Source organism: Monopterus albus, unplaced genomic scaffold (assembly GCF_001952655.1).
Source record: "Monopterus albus unplaced genomic scaffold, M_albus_1.0 scaffold188.1, whole genome shotgun sequence".
Taxonomy (NCBI): domain Eukaryota; kingdom Metazoa; phylum Chordata; class Actinopteri; order Synbranchiformes; family Synbranchidae; genus Monopterus; species Monopterus albus.
Genome location: NW_018128068.1, coordinates 288,101 through 305,628, shown reverse-complemented (window position 1 = coordinate 305,628; position 17,528 = coordinate 288,101). Strand labels below are relative to the sequence as shown.

At 40.1% G+C, this 17,528-nt stretch overlaps 2 protein-coding genes across 3 annotated transcripts; one reads left to right on the top strand and one right to left on the bottom strand.

Annotated features, from left to right (window-relative positions):
- The first annotated feature begins 1,110 nt into the window (after positions 1-1,110).
- On the top strand, positions 1,111-6,512 carry zc3h14 (zinc finger CCCH-type containing 14). The gene is made up of 17 exons (XM_020617331.1): positions 1,111-1,271; positions 1,601-1,643; positions 1,748-1,862; positions 1,988-2,028; positions 2,157-2,328; positions 2,434-2,759; positions 2,816-2,957; positions 3,155-3,255; positions 3,352-3,510; positions 3,875-3,952; positions 4,089-4,245; positions 4,339-4,544; positions 4,699-4,837; positions 4,926-5,065; positions 5,184-5,266; positions 5,989-6,095; positions 6,325-6,512. Exons 1-17 carry the CDS (start codon positions 1,236-1,238, stop codon positions 6,326-6,328), a joined length of 2,049 nt encoding a protein of 682 aa, XP_020472987.1. The 5' UTR covers positions 1,111-1,235; the 3' UTR covers positions 6,329-6,512.
- A 6,353-nt stretch (positions 6,513-12,865) lies between these two features.
- On the bottom strand, positions 12,866-16,815 carry LOC109970003 (ubiquitin carboxyl-terminal hydrolase 37-like). 2 transcript variants are annotated; one of them, XM_020617287.1, is made up of 14 exons: positions 16,703-16,815; positions 16,433-16,500; positions 16,200-16,287; positions 16,013-16,056; positions 15,637-15,786; positions 15,412-15,468; positions 15,177-15,308; positions 14,941-15,064; positions 14,692-14,843; positions 14,318-14,417; positions 14,127-14,203; positions 13,831-13,939; positions 13,635-13,692; positions 12,866-13,254 (listed from the first exon to the last, which is right to left on the bottom strand). In XM_020617287.1, the coding sequence occupies exons 1-14, from the start codon at positions 16,730-16,732 to the stop codon at positions 13,025-13,027; spliced, it is 1,419 nt and encodes a 472-aa protein (XP_020472943.1). In that variant the 5' UTR covers positions 16,733-16,815; the 3' UTR covers positions 12,866-13,024. The 2 variants fall into 2 exon arrangements, with proteins under 2 accessions (XP_020472943.1, XP_020472944.1); XM_020617288.1 differs by having other exon boundaries at positions 15,637-15,783.
- Positions 16,816-17,528: the final 713 nt, after the last annotated feature.

Here is a 17,528-nt window from a genome sequence, read left to right as displayed (position 1 = left end):
GAGTGTTATAGTAAACTGCAAGCCAGGGATGGTTCATGCACCTTTCCTTTTTGTACTAAAATGTAACACAAATCAGTTCTACCAACTTGCTAATTAAATACCAAACAGATTGTTCAAGATGACGTATAGAGTCTACTATTAGTTTTACAGAATTAAGCCTAATTTATGAAACGTTGTATCCTTTTTTTACCACTCTGTATGAATTCACTATAGGAATGATTTGCCATTTGCTTTTGCAATTGTTTATTGGAATAAAACATCCATTCATGGAATAAGTTTTGTCTTAGTGGGGAGAAATCTAGTGTGATTTCTCCCCACTAGGATCTTGATGGTGTCTTGTGCCATCTTGTGGCTACAGCATTCAGAGCTGAAGTACTCATCATGCTTATGCTTATATGCCAATGAAGAGATGTTTACAAGATCAGAAATATATAGTGTTTTCATCTGACTTAATCTATGTTCACAGCAAACATGGATCTTCAGATCCTCAACAGATTCAGATCCAGTTTACTGCACAGAACAACTACAGTTCAACAAAAGGTTATGCAGCTTTCTGAGACAGATATCTTCGTTATAGTGTGATTATTGCTGATGATTTCCTTTTAAGAACAGCAACAGTCCTAACAAAATTCACTGTAAGCCATTGGTCATTCACATAAAAATTTGAAACAAGATACCACCTTCATACATATAAGCTTGTTATTGAAACCTGGATGAATGAGAAGACTTTTCCAGTCTTCCATATATATATATGTTATGGACAATATGGATGCTCAAATTTTTTTTTCAATTAATGTTTTATTGGTAATACCATAGGTCCCCCTATTTAGGATTAACATGGTTGTAAATTAGGACAAGTGTTTAGTAATGTACAGTACATTATTACAGCTACTTGTACAGTTATGTCATCTGTGCAGGCGCTCAGAAATTTCTTTGCAAAAGATAAATATTTAGTTTTCAAGTTAGATACATGGATGTTTATTTAAGGAGGAGTTTTAGGATATTACAGGGCACCACTCATTTTTTTATCACAGAGGAAACATGATAGATAGATAGATAGATAGATAGATAGATAGATAGATAGATAGATAGATAGATAGATATTGTCCTTTCTCGGCTACCTTCGTCACTCACGTGATTCAACGTCACATTAGTCCCTAGTGGTAGCTAGCGGTGGAGCTGGAAAAATCTGCTGCCAGAACTTATTTTTTTTTTCTTGACTGAAAACGATAAACATGGAGATTGGGACAGAGATTAGCAAGAAAATAAGAGTGAGTAACATTATGAACTCAATATGAGCGATTTGCTCTGGACATCAGAGCCTAGTTAATGTTAGCGCACTAAAGACGCTGCTAGCTAGCGTTAGCTTGCTAGCTTAATTTGTCAGTCGAGCAGAATAGGGCAGGTAAAGGCTTTTTTTCGTCGTCTGAAAAGTTAGAGCAGACGTGTTAGCACCGTTGTTTGAATTCAAGGAAACGAATATGGCATGTAACGTAGTGTTTTGTAGTCGGCCGTGAACTTTTTAAATTTATCGGAGTGTTGTGCGTAATTTGCTTAGATGACAGTGTCTGTACTGTAATGTTATTTTGGTTGGTTTCAGGCTGCTATCAAGAGCAAGCTTCAAGAGCTTGGAGCGTATATTGGTAAGTTAACAAAATTCATATCGTAGTGTCAGGGACCAGAACTGCTTGATACAACAAACATTAATGTTGCATGCTGTTGGTGTTTGCTCTCTTGACCATTTCAGATGAAGAGCTTCCCGACTATATTATGGTGATGGTGGCGAACAAGAAGACCTCCCAACAGATGGCTGACGATCTTTCTCTTTTCCTCGGAAACAACACAATTAAGTTCACAGCCTGGTATGGGCAAAACAATGTCTCTGCTGTTTTCGTTTTACAAGAGGGGTGTGCACATTTAGCCCAGACATTCTCCTTGTGTATTGTATCTATTTTTGTGATACTATGAATCTGTTCACTACTTTTAGGTTACATGGTGTCCTGGAGAAATTAAGATCTGTTGCAGTTGGTAAGTCAGCCTCTGTTAAATAAAATGCTCTGGGAAAGTTAGACTTGTTGAATTATGATCACATGTGGCTTTGGAAATGTAGTTTAGCTTGAGTTATCTTTTCCTGCTTGTATGCATGGTTGTTTTAGAGCCTGCATCCCTCAGACATCAGCTCCATTCTGACAGCAGTAATGTGGCTGGGAAGAGTCGACTGTCTGTAAGTGAAGATGGCAGAACAGAGGAGGCGAAGGTGTTGACAGTGTCCAGCTCTGGTGCTGATAGGACTGAAGCGCGTGTGTCTAGTTCTGCACATGACAGCAGGTGTCTAATGCGTTGTTAAGCACTTTTTACGTGACATTGTCTTTAATGCCACAAATTCCAGATTCTGTAAATGAAGAACATGAATTCATATGTGTTTGTTTGCAGGAGGGGGACCTCAGAGATGAGTTCTTCTCGACTTACCTCCACTGTAAAACCCCTCATGGAGCTGCTCCCCTCAGAGGCTGTTATTGATATCAAACCGGAGATGGATGATGACCTTATTGCTGAGGAACCTGTAGAAATGGGCACCAACCACAGACGAACACGTGGTACAGCTAGTAGACCCACAACGGAAATCTACAGAATGAGTCAGAGCAAATTTACATCAGTTGGCTCTGTGGACACGGTCCGGGCCATAGAAGGGTCCTCTCACACCAGGCAGCAGGACAGCAGAAGCAGCAGAGCCTCCAGAACCAGCTCCAGTAAGGTACCATGACCTTTAATTACAATTCTCACTTTTTGTTGACAAGGTGTTGAATAACTATAGATAAAATCCATAATAATAAGGTTGTGGTGCGAGTGAACCGAGCTGCAGACGAGGACAGTGACGATGTGGAAGAGGAGGATTCAAACTATGGAGGAAGAGGCTTGTCCAGTAGAGTGTCCCTGCCATCCAAACCAGAGCGCAAGTCAGTGTTAACAGTTCATGTGGTGCTTTAGAACATTAAGTCATATGCACTGTGTAATTACTGCACAAGCCAGGGTTGTAATTCATGGTTAAAACTAAATTGATGTGGAAAATCCATGTGTGAAATCCTGTTTAAAAAGGGAAGAAGTGGAACCCAGAGAACTGATATTCTTTGCTGGGTTTTCTTTGTTCTTTCAGACCCACTCTCCCTCCAGCCAAGCAAGCCAACAGGAATCTGATACTCAAGGCCATCTCTGAGGCACAGGACTCAATCACCAAAACTACAGCCTACACTGCAAGTATGTTTTGTGTTACCATAAACATTCTGTAGTTTAACCTTCAGCCATTTATCTGAGTTGTCATTATCACTTTCTTACACGGGCCTCTTCTCACAGTGCCACAGAGGCAGACTGTTCCTGTGGCGCCTCGTACTCGCTTAGCCAGCAGCGAGGAGATGACAGCAGCAATCCAGTTGGTTCAGGAGCATCTCCACAGCCTGGCCCCCCGAGCACAAGCCTACACCTCTGCAGTGCTACCTCCATCAAGAACACCTGGTATGTGAACAGTATTAATACAGCATGCAGACTTGCTTTTACTGGGCACTGCTTTAAACACCTACCATCCAAAAACCAGAATCACATTAACATACTTACTGTGTAGTGAAGGAAATGAAAAATTTGTTTCAGTCTTCTGTTTATAGGGATAATTGGGGAATCTGACATAGTTTTTGACATATGACTAAACCTACAGTAATGTAAATAGAATGATGTGGTAACTGATTCATTCAATTGAATTAATACCAGAACTGAATTAAACTGTGTTGTATTTCAGTATGTTTCAGGGGCTTTTTAGATTAGAAAATAGAAATTAACTATAAGAGGAACAAAGTCTGGCCATCCTGTATTGTTTTGTCTTTAGCTCCAGCCAGATCCTTGGCTTCACGCCTCCAGCTGGACTTAGCAGAGAGCAATGACGGAAGAGAGCAGCGTGACTATGGTGAGTCCTTGTTGCCTTTATGGGACAAGTTTAGGAAAGTGCTTCAATAAAAGTTCCTTCTCACAAATATTTACTCAGCATAGAACATTTTAAAAATAGTAACAGTGGGATGTCTGCATCTGTCATGTGCCTCTAGGCACTGAGGTTCCTGCAGGCAGTGAAGCAAAGACATTTGACACCCGCTCTTTCATAATGAGCCGAGCTCAGCTGGAGGTATCTCAACCCAGACCTCAGCAGCGTCTTCAGCTCAAAGAGGAAGTCCCGCATGCTTTACCACGCACTGTCCAGGCTAGGTACAGATACACATCCACTCATCTATTTTCGGTATTGCCTCAGATTTCATTTAGTCTTATCTTCTCTGCTGATTTTTTTTTCTCTGACACTAGTAAGGAGAGGGGTGACTATATTAGCCCCAAGTTCATAGTGACATTGGATGGGGTACCAAGCCTGCTGGGGAATCTTGCTGACTGTGACATGGAGCTGGAAGACGTGAGACCACCCACAAAGGTCACTGAGGCGACTGTCAGCCTCAACAGGGAGCCCAAAACCAGCGTCCTTAACAGGCTTCAGGGAGGGGTTACATCATCAGGAGGTGTGGGGTCCTGCCAAAATATTTACTGTGTCTGTATTGTATTTTAGTACTCCAATAATAGAACACATTTCAGAAGTGCTTTGGTAAAGGGTTGTGTTTTTACTATATTCAGTTACATCACTCATTTCATCTACACTATGTTTTCTTTTGACAGATGATGTGATGGAAGTTGATATGGCAGATGAGGACATCGTCCCTTTAAAGAAGCAGAAAGTTATGGAGCGTTGCAAGTTCTGGCCTGTCTGTAAAAGTGGAGATGAGTGTATGTACCACCACCCTACAACACAGTGCAAGTAAGTCTCTTTGTTAATACATTTAAGCAACGATAATAGACATGTTACCACTTTCAGTCATTACTTATTAATTTTTGTGTTTTTAAAGGACTTTTCCTAACTGCAAGTTTGGGGATAAATGCCTCTTTGTCCATCCTAACTGCAAATATGACGCCAGGTGTACCAAGCCAGACTGTCCCTTCACTCATGTCAGCCGCAGAGGCACAGCTGCTCCTCCACCTAAGCCAGGTACTCTCACTCTCATGATATCATCAGCAAGTGCCATTATAAAGCAGATCTTAGCTTTATTTTAGCAGCTATCTGTAGTTTGTTGAGGGGTTTTTAAGATTTAACTTTGTGTTCACAGCAATGCAGCCAGTGCAGACTGTGAGTGTGTGTCGTTTTTTCCCTGAGTGCAAGAAAGTGGACTGTCTGTTTTATCATCCCAAGGTAAAACCTTCTGAGGTGCATCTTTGAAGCTTTGATTACCTAACAGCAGAGTCCTGTATGGGTCCAGTTTTGAAAACCCACATCTGCAAAACTCCATATCAGACCCGGCCCGTTGCCTGGAGTTATCTCGAAAATGAAATCTGGACTCGGCCTGTTAACATAAGACCTGTGACCTGACCTGTACCCGTGTTTAAAACTGCCTTTAAGCTATGCAGTCACTCACTTTAAAGTGCTTGAGATTCTTGGAAATATATCTGTCAATGGAGACAGCACCGGGGCTCTGCAGCTATTCCCTTAGCTTATTGAGGAAGTGCCTAGCTTGTGGCTATCGCATGCTAACACTTTTTGGCACTATTTACAAGCAGCAAAGTTTCTGATATTGCTGTCCTCACTCTCTGTAACCACTGAATTTTTCCTATGTGTCCAACTTGGAATTCCATGATGTATTGTCCACAATTTTATATTCAGTGCCTGCTGTTTTCACTTTTAGGACATCCAGTTTGACATATTGATGCCTAGCTGACGTTGATGTCTGAGTGACAATTAATATAAAAATTTTTTACCCCTTACACATCATTCTTTGCGGGTACCTGATCCGGTGCAGGACTCTGCCTAGCAGTCATTTGAATGTATTTAAGATTTGTTGCAAGAGAAAGGTTTGTTTAACTTTTATTCAGGCTTTTAAATTATGAACACTTAATCTTTGATCTTCATACCTACAGCCTTGTCGCTTCGCGGCGCAGTGTAAACGCGCCGGATGTACCTTCTACCACCCAACCACATCGGTGCCTCCGAGACACGCCCTGAAGTGGACGAAAGCACAGAGCAGGTGAACAGATGGGGATAATACAATGTGAAAGTCACCCACTAACAAACTCCTTATGGTTGAAACTTGTGGCCTGTGGAAAATATCTTCACCACCACATCACAAAGAAAAATTTAAGCCTCTGATGCACTCTATTTTTATCCAATTCTAAAATTAAAGTAATACATATAAAGATAAAGGTTTGTCATATTACTCTACACCTACTAATTTTTTGTGTCTCTTTGTCTCACAGTTAATGAAGTCTACCAAGTCTGATTATGTGAAGCTCTGGAAGATGCTTTGTCTTAAGAATTTTCATTTTTAGATTTTAACTGTTTTATTTTGCTGTAATTGTTTGGACCTATTTTTAAGAAAACTGTTTTGTATGATGAACAGGTTTTTGTTAATGCTCCTGAGAATATTAAAGTTCTCCACAGTGAACTGTACATTTATCTCATCATTTGTCTTATGTCCTTTACAGTGTGGTTCATGGAGATGTTCACCACTGACATGACCAAGTTGGTGATGGTAGTAGCTGGCTGTTCAGTAGAGCTTTAAGATCATGTATGAGTTACACGCTTTGGCACAGAAAGCAGATGATAAAGCAGAAAGTATGCAATCAAACTGACATTTGTTAAAATGGAAAATGCTCTTTGAGTAGAATGTATTTTCTTCTACTAAGCTCAAAAGATTTCTTTCACTGTTACCACTGGAAAATTAAGGAGGTGTTTGTTACTGACAAGCCATGAGGTGAAAACCTTATTTTATGAATATACTGTATGAACAACTTCATTTATATAATCATGATGTGTTCTGTAAACACATCCAGTTAGGCTTCGTTTGAGATAATGAGGACCCTTCAACACTGTGTTTTTTGTGCTGTGATCGTCTCTTTCTACTAAAATGTCAATAAAACAAATGATCTGTTGTTCATATAAAGAAAAACTTATTTTCCCCAACTTGTACAGTGATGCAACATCAGAATCGCCATGTATTACTTACATTTTGCACCGCTTTTGTCTGTCATTCAAGAAGGAAGTATAAAAATGAAATAACTTCATTAATTGGAGCTTTTTTTGTAAAATAAATGCTGTTCCTCTCACAACTTAGGGGCGTTCAAATAAAGGTCAGCTAATTTTAGTTTAAATTGTCTAAAGAGGCAAAGGTCATGCTTCTAACCTCAAATTATTCAATGATAACACCAGTTAATAAACAATATACTGCATGTTATCCAAAGCCTACCTGGTGAGACACTGAGAGTACATAATACGTAAAATACCTGCTTGCTAACTTGACTTGGCAAGAAGCTTTGATTTCAGATAGCCTATATGCAGTGGGATGAACTGTACATAGCGCATTGCATCCATATAGGACAAGTGAGTTTTGAATAATTACCAGAAAACCATCTAGGACCCTAACAATACGAGGTTAAATGTAAATATAATTGTGTTTTAGCATAAGTATTTTTGAAAAATGTTACATTAAACAGTAAAGGACATGTATGTAAACAGATGTACACTACAGATGTACACTTTTAAAAGGATTAGGAAGTAGACTATAATGTTGATACAGTATATTAGATTCAGTGAGTTACACCTGTGACCAAAATTGACTAGGCCTATGCTAAATTAGTTATTAATAGTTCCTCTTTTGTAGCCTAGCCTATCATTGATTGTAGCCTGTATCAATTAATTACTTTGACACAGAAAAAATCTTAAAAACTGTTCTTGTTTATTATTATATTTACAGGATCCCTATAATTCTCTAAAGGAAACTTTACACATTATTAACACATTTTCTAAGATCTCAAACTATGCAATAAATTGGAATAAATCCACCATACTACTACTCTCTGCGGATGCTTGGGGTTCTGCTGCTCAAGACTCCTCCCTCCAATTCAGCACAGACAGCATTAAATATCTTGGTATTAATATCTCGCTCAGGTTGTCAGAACGTTTTAACTACACCCCCCTGCTAAAAAAAGATAGAAGATGATTTCAAACACTGGTCCAATCTTCCTCTTTCACTCATCGGCCGAATAGCTACTGTCAAACTGAAAACTCTACCTGAAATGAACTACCTGCTTACAGTGCTTCCCACAACATCCACAGATAAATGGTTTAAAATCACTTGATTCTATAACTTCACAATTTTATTGGAAAAACAGCAAACCCAAAATCTCCCTATCTACACTTCAAAAGAAGAAATCACTAGATGGCCTAGAAGAGCCAAATTTCCAGTACTTGGCAAATCAGCTGCAGTATTTAGTCAAATGGATTCAGAAGGACAGCTATAACAGTGCATGAATAGAATTAGAGCAAAATTACTGCAAAAATAACTCAAATAACTCAGTTGCAGACCTTTCCTTCGTACCAAACTCTATTAAGAAAATTAATTAATGTAAGAACATCACAATCCTCTCAGTTCTGACAGCCTGCTAGAAAGTAAACAAAGTCACTGAATCAACTTCAATTTGGCACAACCCTGATTTTCAACTGCATAATAACCCTATCTATTTCCCAACATGGCAACACAAAGAAATCACTTACATCACCTATTTGAAAATAACCAGTTCATACCAGGTCATTCCTCCTTAATCAGTGACTGGGGTTTGTAGAGACGATCAGGCTGTGACTCTGCTGCGGCTGCAGGTTTATTATATATTTCATGACAGCGTTTTAGCAGTGAAAACAGTCTCCATCGCTGTAGCTGTAGTTTTATTATCCGACGCTGCAGTGTGCTCCGTGATGACGTCACGACACCAGAGTCTAAAGCCTGGTGAACGGACACGTTCATCGCCGGGTGCGGTGGCGCGCGCCTGTAATCCAAGTTACCGGGAGGCTGAGGCTGGAGGATCGTTTGAGCTCAGGAGCTCTGAGCTGCAGCGGGCTACGCTGATCGGGTGTCCGCACTAAGTTCGGTATCGATATGGTGCTCCTGGGGGAGCCCGGGACCAGCAGGTCGTCTAAGGAGGGGTGCACCGGTCCAGGTCGGAAACGGAGCAGGTCAAAGCCCCCGTGCCGCTCAGTAGTGGGATCGCGCCCGTGAATAGACGCTGTAGTGCAGCCTGAGTAACACAACGAGACCCGGTCTTTTTACACCCACCAGTGAACTACAGTCACAGCACACACACTCCAACATTATATCTTTACATCACACAACAGCGTCACCGCTGCTGCTCTGTCTTCTTACTCCATCAGAAACCTTCACAGACCTGCTGCTCTGCTGCTGCTACACCACCTCCACCTGGAGGACAGCAGCACCTACACCTACCTCCATGAGAACTTCTCAGCTTGTTCAGCGGGTTGACGTAAACTACAACTAAGAAAATTCCATGGTAATTTACTCACACACTTGTACATTCACCTTTACCAGTGTTTTTTTGCTGATAGGTTTGTTGTAGTGAAAGTGCAGCATCTGTTCAAACAACAGAAATACCAACACAGAAACACACTGGGCTTCCAGAAAGTGCAATAGGTCTTTTCAGGGTTGTGATATTTCTGGTGTGAAAACAATTTATCTGATGTTTCTGATTTGCTGATAAATTATTTACATGTTCACATAAAACATTGTTTTGCTCTGCTCTTCTACTAGTGTGTTTTCCATGTAAAGATTCACCCCAAGATCCTCAAAGATCTCATCCACCCCCACCACGGACTGTTCACTTCTTTGCCCTCTGGCCTGGGGTTCAGAAGTGTGAAATGCAGGACCACTAGACTGAAAAACTCTTTCTTTCCCTCTGCCATCAGACTCCTAAACAGCTGAGGAGTTTATTACCAGGAAATATGTGATGTACATTCTCAGTTTGCACATGGATAATGCACAATGACTGTTGACTGCTCCACATGCTGCTCCCATGCAGCATACATTGTTATATTCTTGCATATTTTTTTCTACTATACTGCTCAAAAAAATAAAGGGAGCACAACATAGTTGAATGTCTTATCTTTGTGTTCCCTTTATTTTTTTGAGCAGTGTATATTGCTGCCTTTGTGTTCCCTAAAGTGCCTTAGATTTTGTGCCTTAGATTTTATGTTATTTATCTACTTTATATTTCATTTGTATTTTGTGGCATTCATGTGGACGGCAAAGTAAGAATTTCATTGTACAGGGAAACATGTTTCCTAACTGTGCATATGACAAAATAAACACTTTGAAGATGAAATTGACATTAAGACATGTATTAACTGTTATTCACAGCTGAGTCTAAATTTTGTTCCATAAAAGCATTGCAGCGTTCCCCATTTTGGAACAGAGTGCAAAACACTGAACTAGATTTTTAGACAACATCTATCACACAACAAAGTAGTAAGAGGAAATATCTTATTTACAGTAGTTTAATGTCTGAATTGTGGAATCTTTGAATCAGTGTAACAGCAGCTGCTCTTCTGATTTAAATTTTATTGTCATTTATGCATGTTATTTATGTGAGTTCAAGTTGTAATCTAGCTCTATATTTTGCTCGGTGCTATCCAGTAGGCTGCATATTGTTATAGCCTTTCAGTTTTATTGCCCTGTTTAAAACATCTGTTAGAAAAATAATCCAAAAGTAATCAAATCTAATAAGTTCAATTCAGTTTTATTTGTCAATTTCAATGTATTTGGCAGTATAACACCAATTCATAACAACAATCAGCTCAGGTCACTTTGCATAGTAAAGTTGAGACCTCACAGTATTATAGGGTAAAGCTGATAAATCCCCCTTGAGCGACAGTGGAGAGGAAAAAACTCCCTTTAACCTCTCACAAACCTTGGCTCTTGGTGGGGGACCAGCTGGGGTGAGTGGCTACAGGAGAGAGAAAAGGATAGAAAGAAGGACATCAAGGCACAACAAACAAACAAACAGTGGACAGGTTGAGGTGGCCGATGACTGCTAATCAGAAACATACGCCTCCGCAGCCTGGAGTACCTGCAGAAAGGTACAGAGAGAAAGGCGACACAAAGTTAATGACATGTAATGGTGGCATATAAATGCATGAAGAGGAGATGGAAGGGGAGGAGAGGAGCTCAGAGCATGATGGGAGGGCCCCCAACATAGGCCTGTGAGTGAGGTGGCAAGAAAATCTCCCTCTGAGAGGAAAAAACCTTGGGAGGGACCTGGCTCTCTGGGGGCCAGTCCTCCTGTAGGCTGTGGGACCTCTGGCTGCTCCTGGCCATGTGGTATCTGTGTCATCCATCCTCCAGTGTTCTACATCAACGTCTGTGCTCATCACCTGCAGAGTTCAGGAACCTGGCACTTGATGTTTGGCTGCAGGCATGTTCAGGTCCCAGCTCCGGGCATCTCATCTGCTGGAGGTCCTTAGTCCAAGATGGCGCCGTTGTCTGTGGCTTTGGTTTTAAATCAAAACATAATACTGTGTCAGCATTATTAAAAATCAGTAATGATATCCTTTTGGCTAGGGACGCCGGGATTCGGTTTTATTGGTGCTTTTAGATTTCACACCTGCCTTTGATACAGTGGATCATGGAATCCTCTTATCTCACTTCGAGCAGTGTGTAGGAATTCAAGGTACTATTTTTAACTGCTTTCGATCTTATGTCACCAATAGAAGTTTTATTGTTAATATTGGTACCTGTTTATCCTTTCCTGTGGTGTCCCCTAAGGATCTGTGCTTGATCCCATTTTGTTCTTACTGTACATGCTTCCATTGGGATCTGTCTTAAAGAAATATGGCCATTCTTTTCACTGAAAAAACTTAGAAAAATCAACTGGACTAGGTTTTATGTCGAAGACGTTTCACCTCTCATCCAAAACCTACAGTAGTCCAGTTTTTTCAGCTTACTATGACCTGAATGACTAAGAATCTGCATGGACATCTTTCTTTTCACTGTTATGCATATGACATTCAGTTATACTTACCATTGAAGGCAACGAGAGGGATGTCATTGTTTGACTGTTTGACAGACTTGAAATCATGGCTGGCACTTAGCCTTTTAAATCTTAATGAAAATAAAACTGAGCGTGTGCTTTTTGGAGACTTGTTGAACTTAACTTCTTCTGACCAGGGTCTGGGCCCCCTGGCTCGTCATCTGAAGTCGACTGTAAAAAACCTAGGGGTGATGTTTGATGGCGAGTTAAGGTTTGACAAGCAAATCAACTCAGTTGTGAAATCTAGCTTCTTCCACCTCAGGTTGTTAAGTAAAGTCAGGTCATTCTTTTCTTTTAATGATTTTGAGATTGCAATCCATGTTTTTATCACCTCCTGCCTTGACTATTGCAGTGCTCTATACTATGGTGTTAACCAGTCCTCCCTCTCTCATCTTCAGATGGTTCAAAACGCTGCTGCTCATCTTCTGACAAGTACCAGAAAATCTGAGCATTCTGGCTTCTGGTTCTGGCTTCTCTCCACTGGCTTCCAGTCTGTTTTAGAACTGATTTTAAAATGTTGATTTTTGTTTTTAAGTCTCTTAATGGTTTGGCACCATCTTACCTCACTGAATTAGTGCATTGGCACAAACCTACAAGGTCCCTCAGATCTTCAAGCCAGTTTCTTTTAGAGGTTCCTGACCAGATATAAAAGTTGGGGTGACTGTGCTTTTACTGTTGCAGCCCCTAAATTGTGGAATAGTCTACCGTTTAATGTTAGATCAGCTACTGACCTAACTACTTTTAAATCCTTGCTTAAAACATATTTATTTGTCTTGGCTTTTAATACACAGTAGGGCCTGATGCATTCCTTTTAATCTAATTTATTGAATGTGTGTCATCTGTGTGTCTGAGTTATTGTGTTTTATTCTTGCACTGAACCTATTTATTTTATTTTTGCTATTTATTGTGATTTTATTCTGCCCATGTAAAGTATTTTGGTCAGCTGGATGTTTTTAAAGTGCTATATAAATAAATTTGATTTGATTTAGATTTAGTCCAAATATGCCTCCATCCCACTTTGTACATGCTGTTCTACAACTAACAATACAAACAAACCACTGACAGTTACTGCGGTGTTGGAGTGTTATAAACTGCTCTGCTCCTTGTGAGTGTGAGTACAGGATGTTAAAGAGTTGTTTGCTTGTTTTCTTTCTACACATTTCTTGTAGAACAGGATGTAGGCCGACTTCTGTCGCTGCTCACAGACGGACTCACTGGTTGTCCCAGAGACCGCTGCATCATTGTAGGTGATCCAGCGGTCAGTTGGCTCCTCTGGACTGTTGTCTGGATGGACGGCATCGCAGATGTAGTGTCCTAACAGGAGAGAGAGCTTGTTGTTAACTCTGCACATGTTATGTAGGTTCACTTAGATCAGCTGAGACCAGACCACAGTGATTTGGAACATATCGATATCATGCATATGTTTGTCTTTGTCTACTGTCCCGCAGTGAAAACAGAAATCTGGTTCTATTTTCTTTACTATGAACTGAAGTTACTTCATAATGTACCATTTTAAATGATACTGTGACCAAACCTTAAAGGAGTTTTCCAGACACAAGCTACTCCATCACAGTAAGAAGACGTATTGTGTGTTGTTATTCTCACAGCTGAAAACGCTTAGCTGTCTATAAACTGAGTGCATGACAGACAACTTCAGAAGATCCCACTCAGCCTTCAGTGTCTGATTATCTTACCTTGTTCAGTGGAGCCAAAGTGGCTGATGATGCTGACCAAGCTGTAGCAGCTGCCATCCTGAGAAGGAACGCAGTTAACAGGAGTTAGCTTCTCACACACACATAGACACAGACACACACACACAGTTCACCAAATTTACTTTCATATCATCCTGGTGTTTCGGCTTGTTCTCAGGTAAGTTCAGTTTTCCTTTACCTCTGTGGAGGACACAACCAGGTCCTTGAGCAGCACAATGGGGTCTTGCACCTTCACCGGCTTGAAGGAGGGGCTGAAGCTGAAACGCTTTAGGTGCAAAACAAGCACTCTGTAAAAGATCAAGAGAGAAATGAAAGGTGGCAGGTAGTCAGCAAAATTACTGTTATATCTCTTTTCTGTTTATCACTTTGTTAGATTGTTATGAATTTTAAGGTCCCTTAGGGATAGTGAAGCCCAATTTGGGAACCACTCATGTCAGGTGTTAGATCGCTTATCCTGGATGTGATGTCACTCACTTTGGCAGGGTTACAAAGGTCGACCTCTGGCCTGATAGCTTCCCTCCACATTCACAGTTGTACTCCAACTCTGTCTCCTGCAGAATAGCACATAGACAATATACTTTGTACTATAAACTGAGCGACAAAACTCAAACACAAAAATGTGTTTGTTTAGTCAGCAATTTTGTGACTGAAAGCGAACAGGTTACCATCAGGTACTGTTCGAGCATCTGTTCCACAGAGCCTCCACTAATCACATCCAGGGACAGGTTGGCAAATGCTTCTTGCTGCTTTGACTCAGCCCCACAGCTGCTCATAAAAGAAATAATACATTTAAAAACACAGCCATTTAAAACCATCTGCACTGTTTAAATTTGTTACAAGGGACCACAGGACTTTATATTAACAGCATAACAAATTCAATAATGAATGATGCTCAATAATCTTCAACAGCAGAAGGAGAAAACTGTTATGTTTGCTTTCTGATTTTAAGATTGTTTAAAGAAGAATTCCAGTCATGATAACATTTTACTCACAATGTAATAAGACTAACACATGTGCCTGATGTTTTTCATAATTGTACCTCTTGCAGACCCTGACATTCTCCATCTTGAACATCAGATGATCTTCAACAGGGCAGGTGTAGCTGCTGCCCATGCTTTCTGCAGCCTGCCTCAGCAGAGGGGACAGACTGCTCATCTGGTGTAGGACCGAGATCAGGAACTCATGAGCGTCCTGAACATACACACACAAACACACAGAGGAGCTCATACGCAGTGAAGAAACTATCAGGAAGAGATGAACTCATAAAAGATGACACCAGCAGACTCACTTTTTGTTTCCAATCACTGAATTCGGGTGCCTGGACTGACACATCCTCCTTAAATAAACTCAGGGCGATGCTTTTAATTAGAGCGTTTGTGGAAGTGTGAGCATTTCTGATGTCCATTAATCTTCTGCATAGGGAGAAAGAAAACAGAAGAGTTTTCTGTTAGATATCTTAATTTTGTTCTTCAGGTTTGTGGAGTTTGTATGTGTGTGTGTGTATATGTGTACACATTGCTGTACCTCAACACCTGGGCCTGAGGGACTGAACTCCAGATGTGCTCTTGGCAGCTTATGTCCCTCACAAAATCCTTCAGCCCTAGAAGACTCTGCAGAATGGAATTCATAAAACAACTCTGTCCAACGTTTGGAAGCCTGACATACGAACACAAGTTGACAACACATCAACATCATCAATTTTTCACTGACCAGTGTCAAACTGAGGATCATTTGTTACCACTTTGGTTCTTGTACTCACCCAAAGCGGTCGACGGTTGCTTTAATAACAAAATCGCTGATAAAAATTTCGGTGGCACTAATGAAAAAGAAAACACACACAAGGTCAATAAACATGACAAGAGAATGGCATAGCTGGTCGCTGGTTGGAAATGTGGACAAAATCAAAAATCTTGAGCTTTTGTGGCACAAGATATTGATTCAGAATCTATCACAAGTAAATGTGGAGGTGGTTTATTTTACTGACCCATTACATTTTATCTCGAACCACACTCTCGTCTTTGCGATTTCAGTGTTGGTCACGTTAGGCAACGAGAAGTCGAACATTTCTGTGCTGTCCTGTTGAGAAAACGACTGTTGCTGCTTGCTCATTTTGTCTGATGTTCCAGGGCTGCTGCTGGGAGAAGACACAGATTGTTGAGAACAGAGAAGTAGTATTTGATTTTGATTAGAAAATATATAAAATGAATATTAATTATGATAGTTTCTTCTTGACAGGTACTGAAAGCAATATTAAATAAGTTTTGTTACTTATTTTGAGGTTTCTCCTTTTTGTTGTTGCTGAGGTTAACTAAATGAGTTAGTAAAAAACTAAAAGATTTGGTCAGCATAACATTTCATACTTTTCCTTTCTTGCTACATCCTGGTTTGGACTAGTTCCCTTCTTCTGTAGAGTAAAAAGAAAAACAATAATATGAATAAACAATGTCAAACTATTTTTTGTGATGCCTTACAAATAAAAAGTCTAAATACAGATGTTGACAAGTCTATGAAATGAGGTTAAAATGATACTCTGACTCTGTGTCATACCTCAGGGTGACCAAAGAGCCACTTTGTCTTTTTTGGTTTTCCAGCATCAGCTGACTTTTCTGAGGCTGGAACATTTGTGGCAGCAACACTGTTGGTAAAGACAAACTCAGTAGGTGTAACACTTGTGGAATCATTTTAGCCAGAAATAAACCCTTCATCAGAGGTAGGTAATGAAACTGACTGTGGAAGTTCAAAGTTGTTAGGACAGGAGCAAAATAATTGAATTTACTTACTCTGTCTGAGAGCTGAGATGCTGTTTGTGATCATCTGCCACAAAATCATCCACAGGTGTTTCTTGTTTCTGCTCAGAAAAAGGGAAAATACGTGAAATGCTGACAGAAGAATATTGTGCATTTACAGCTCTACAACCCTACATCTTAGAAAGTATCTACAAGACTTTAAAACTCAATGAAAGTCTGAACATGGCAACTTTTCCAACTCACAAGTTCACATGAATGGCACAAAATCTACAGAGAAATGTACATTTCATGAGTGAAACAAACCTTTTGCTGAAAACAGTGCAGTAGAAACATCTTGGTTGGTTTTGATCAGTTTTATAACCTGGAGTTAACCTGAAATTTCTTGTTGTTTTCAAATGCCAGCTGACTCTGTCCCCTCATTTCAAAACTAAGCAGTTCTAAAATTTGTTGATATAAGTAACATAAGTGTTGTCATAACTACAGCATGTGAGCATTTATTACAAAGTTTAGAATGTATACGCAATCCGTCCACTAGGTAACTAGAAGCATTTAGACGCTTTCCTTAACCAAAATTAATAATGCTACAACGATATGCAGGCTACTCTCAGCTAAACCTCATACAAAATTACTTTTTTCAGAACCACATATATTTTAGGAAATGTTGTTGTCAGTTTCATCTCTGTACAACCAGTACAGGATGTTTAGCCTAGCTCAAATACTAAAATAGTAGCAGTTGGAAACTGTTAGCTTAGCTGTGAAAAACATCTTCCAACAGCCGAAAAACTGTCTAAGTGTTGTTTCTTATTCTTCTTGTTTAACAAATAAAAAATCAGACCTTATGGGCTGATTTATTTTCTGAACAGCAACAAGTTTGTGCTTTTTATGGTGTGGCAGCTAGTTTGCTAACTAAGAGAATATAACATGTAAATCAGACAGTTTCTGGGTAGTTTCAAGGTTTATTTTTTCACTTTTTGCGGAGTTAGGCTAGTAATTCCCCCCTGCTTCTAGTCTTTATGGTAGACGTATCACATCCTTGACATTATCTCCACTGAGTACAGCAGAGACTTCTCCAGCTGTCCTGCAGGTGGCGGCAAAGAGCTTTGCACAGGCCTGTCTGAATCACTGAAGT

Excerpts from the sequence above, each read along its gene's own strand:
- zc3h14 (XM_020617331.1), top strand. The coding sequence starts at position 1,236 with ATGGAGATTGGGACAGAGATTAGCAAGAAAATAAGA. Across the intron at positions 2,760-2,815 it reads AACCAGCTCCAGTAAGGTAC|ATAAAATCCATAATAATAAG; the intron begins CATGACCTTTAA and ends GAATAACTATAG. Across the intron at positions 3,256-3,351 it reads AACTACAGCCTACACTGCAA|TGCCACAGAGGCAGACTGTT; the intron begins GTATGTTTTGTG and ends CTCTTCTCACAG.
- LOC109970003 (XM_020617287.1), bottom strand. The coding sequence starts at position 16,732 with ATGTTTCTACTGCACTGTTTTCAGCAAAAG. Across the intron at positions 15,787-16,012 it reads GATGTAGCAAGAAAGGAAAA|CAGCAGCCCTGGAACATCAG; the intron begins GTATGAAATGTT and ends GTCTTCTCCCAG. Across the intron at positions 13,693-13,830 it reads TGGTTGTGTCCTCCACAGAG|GATGGCAGCTGCTACAGCTT; the intron begins GTAAAGGAAAAC and ends GTTCCTTCTCAG.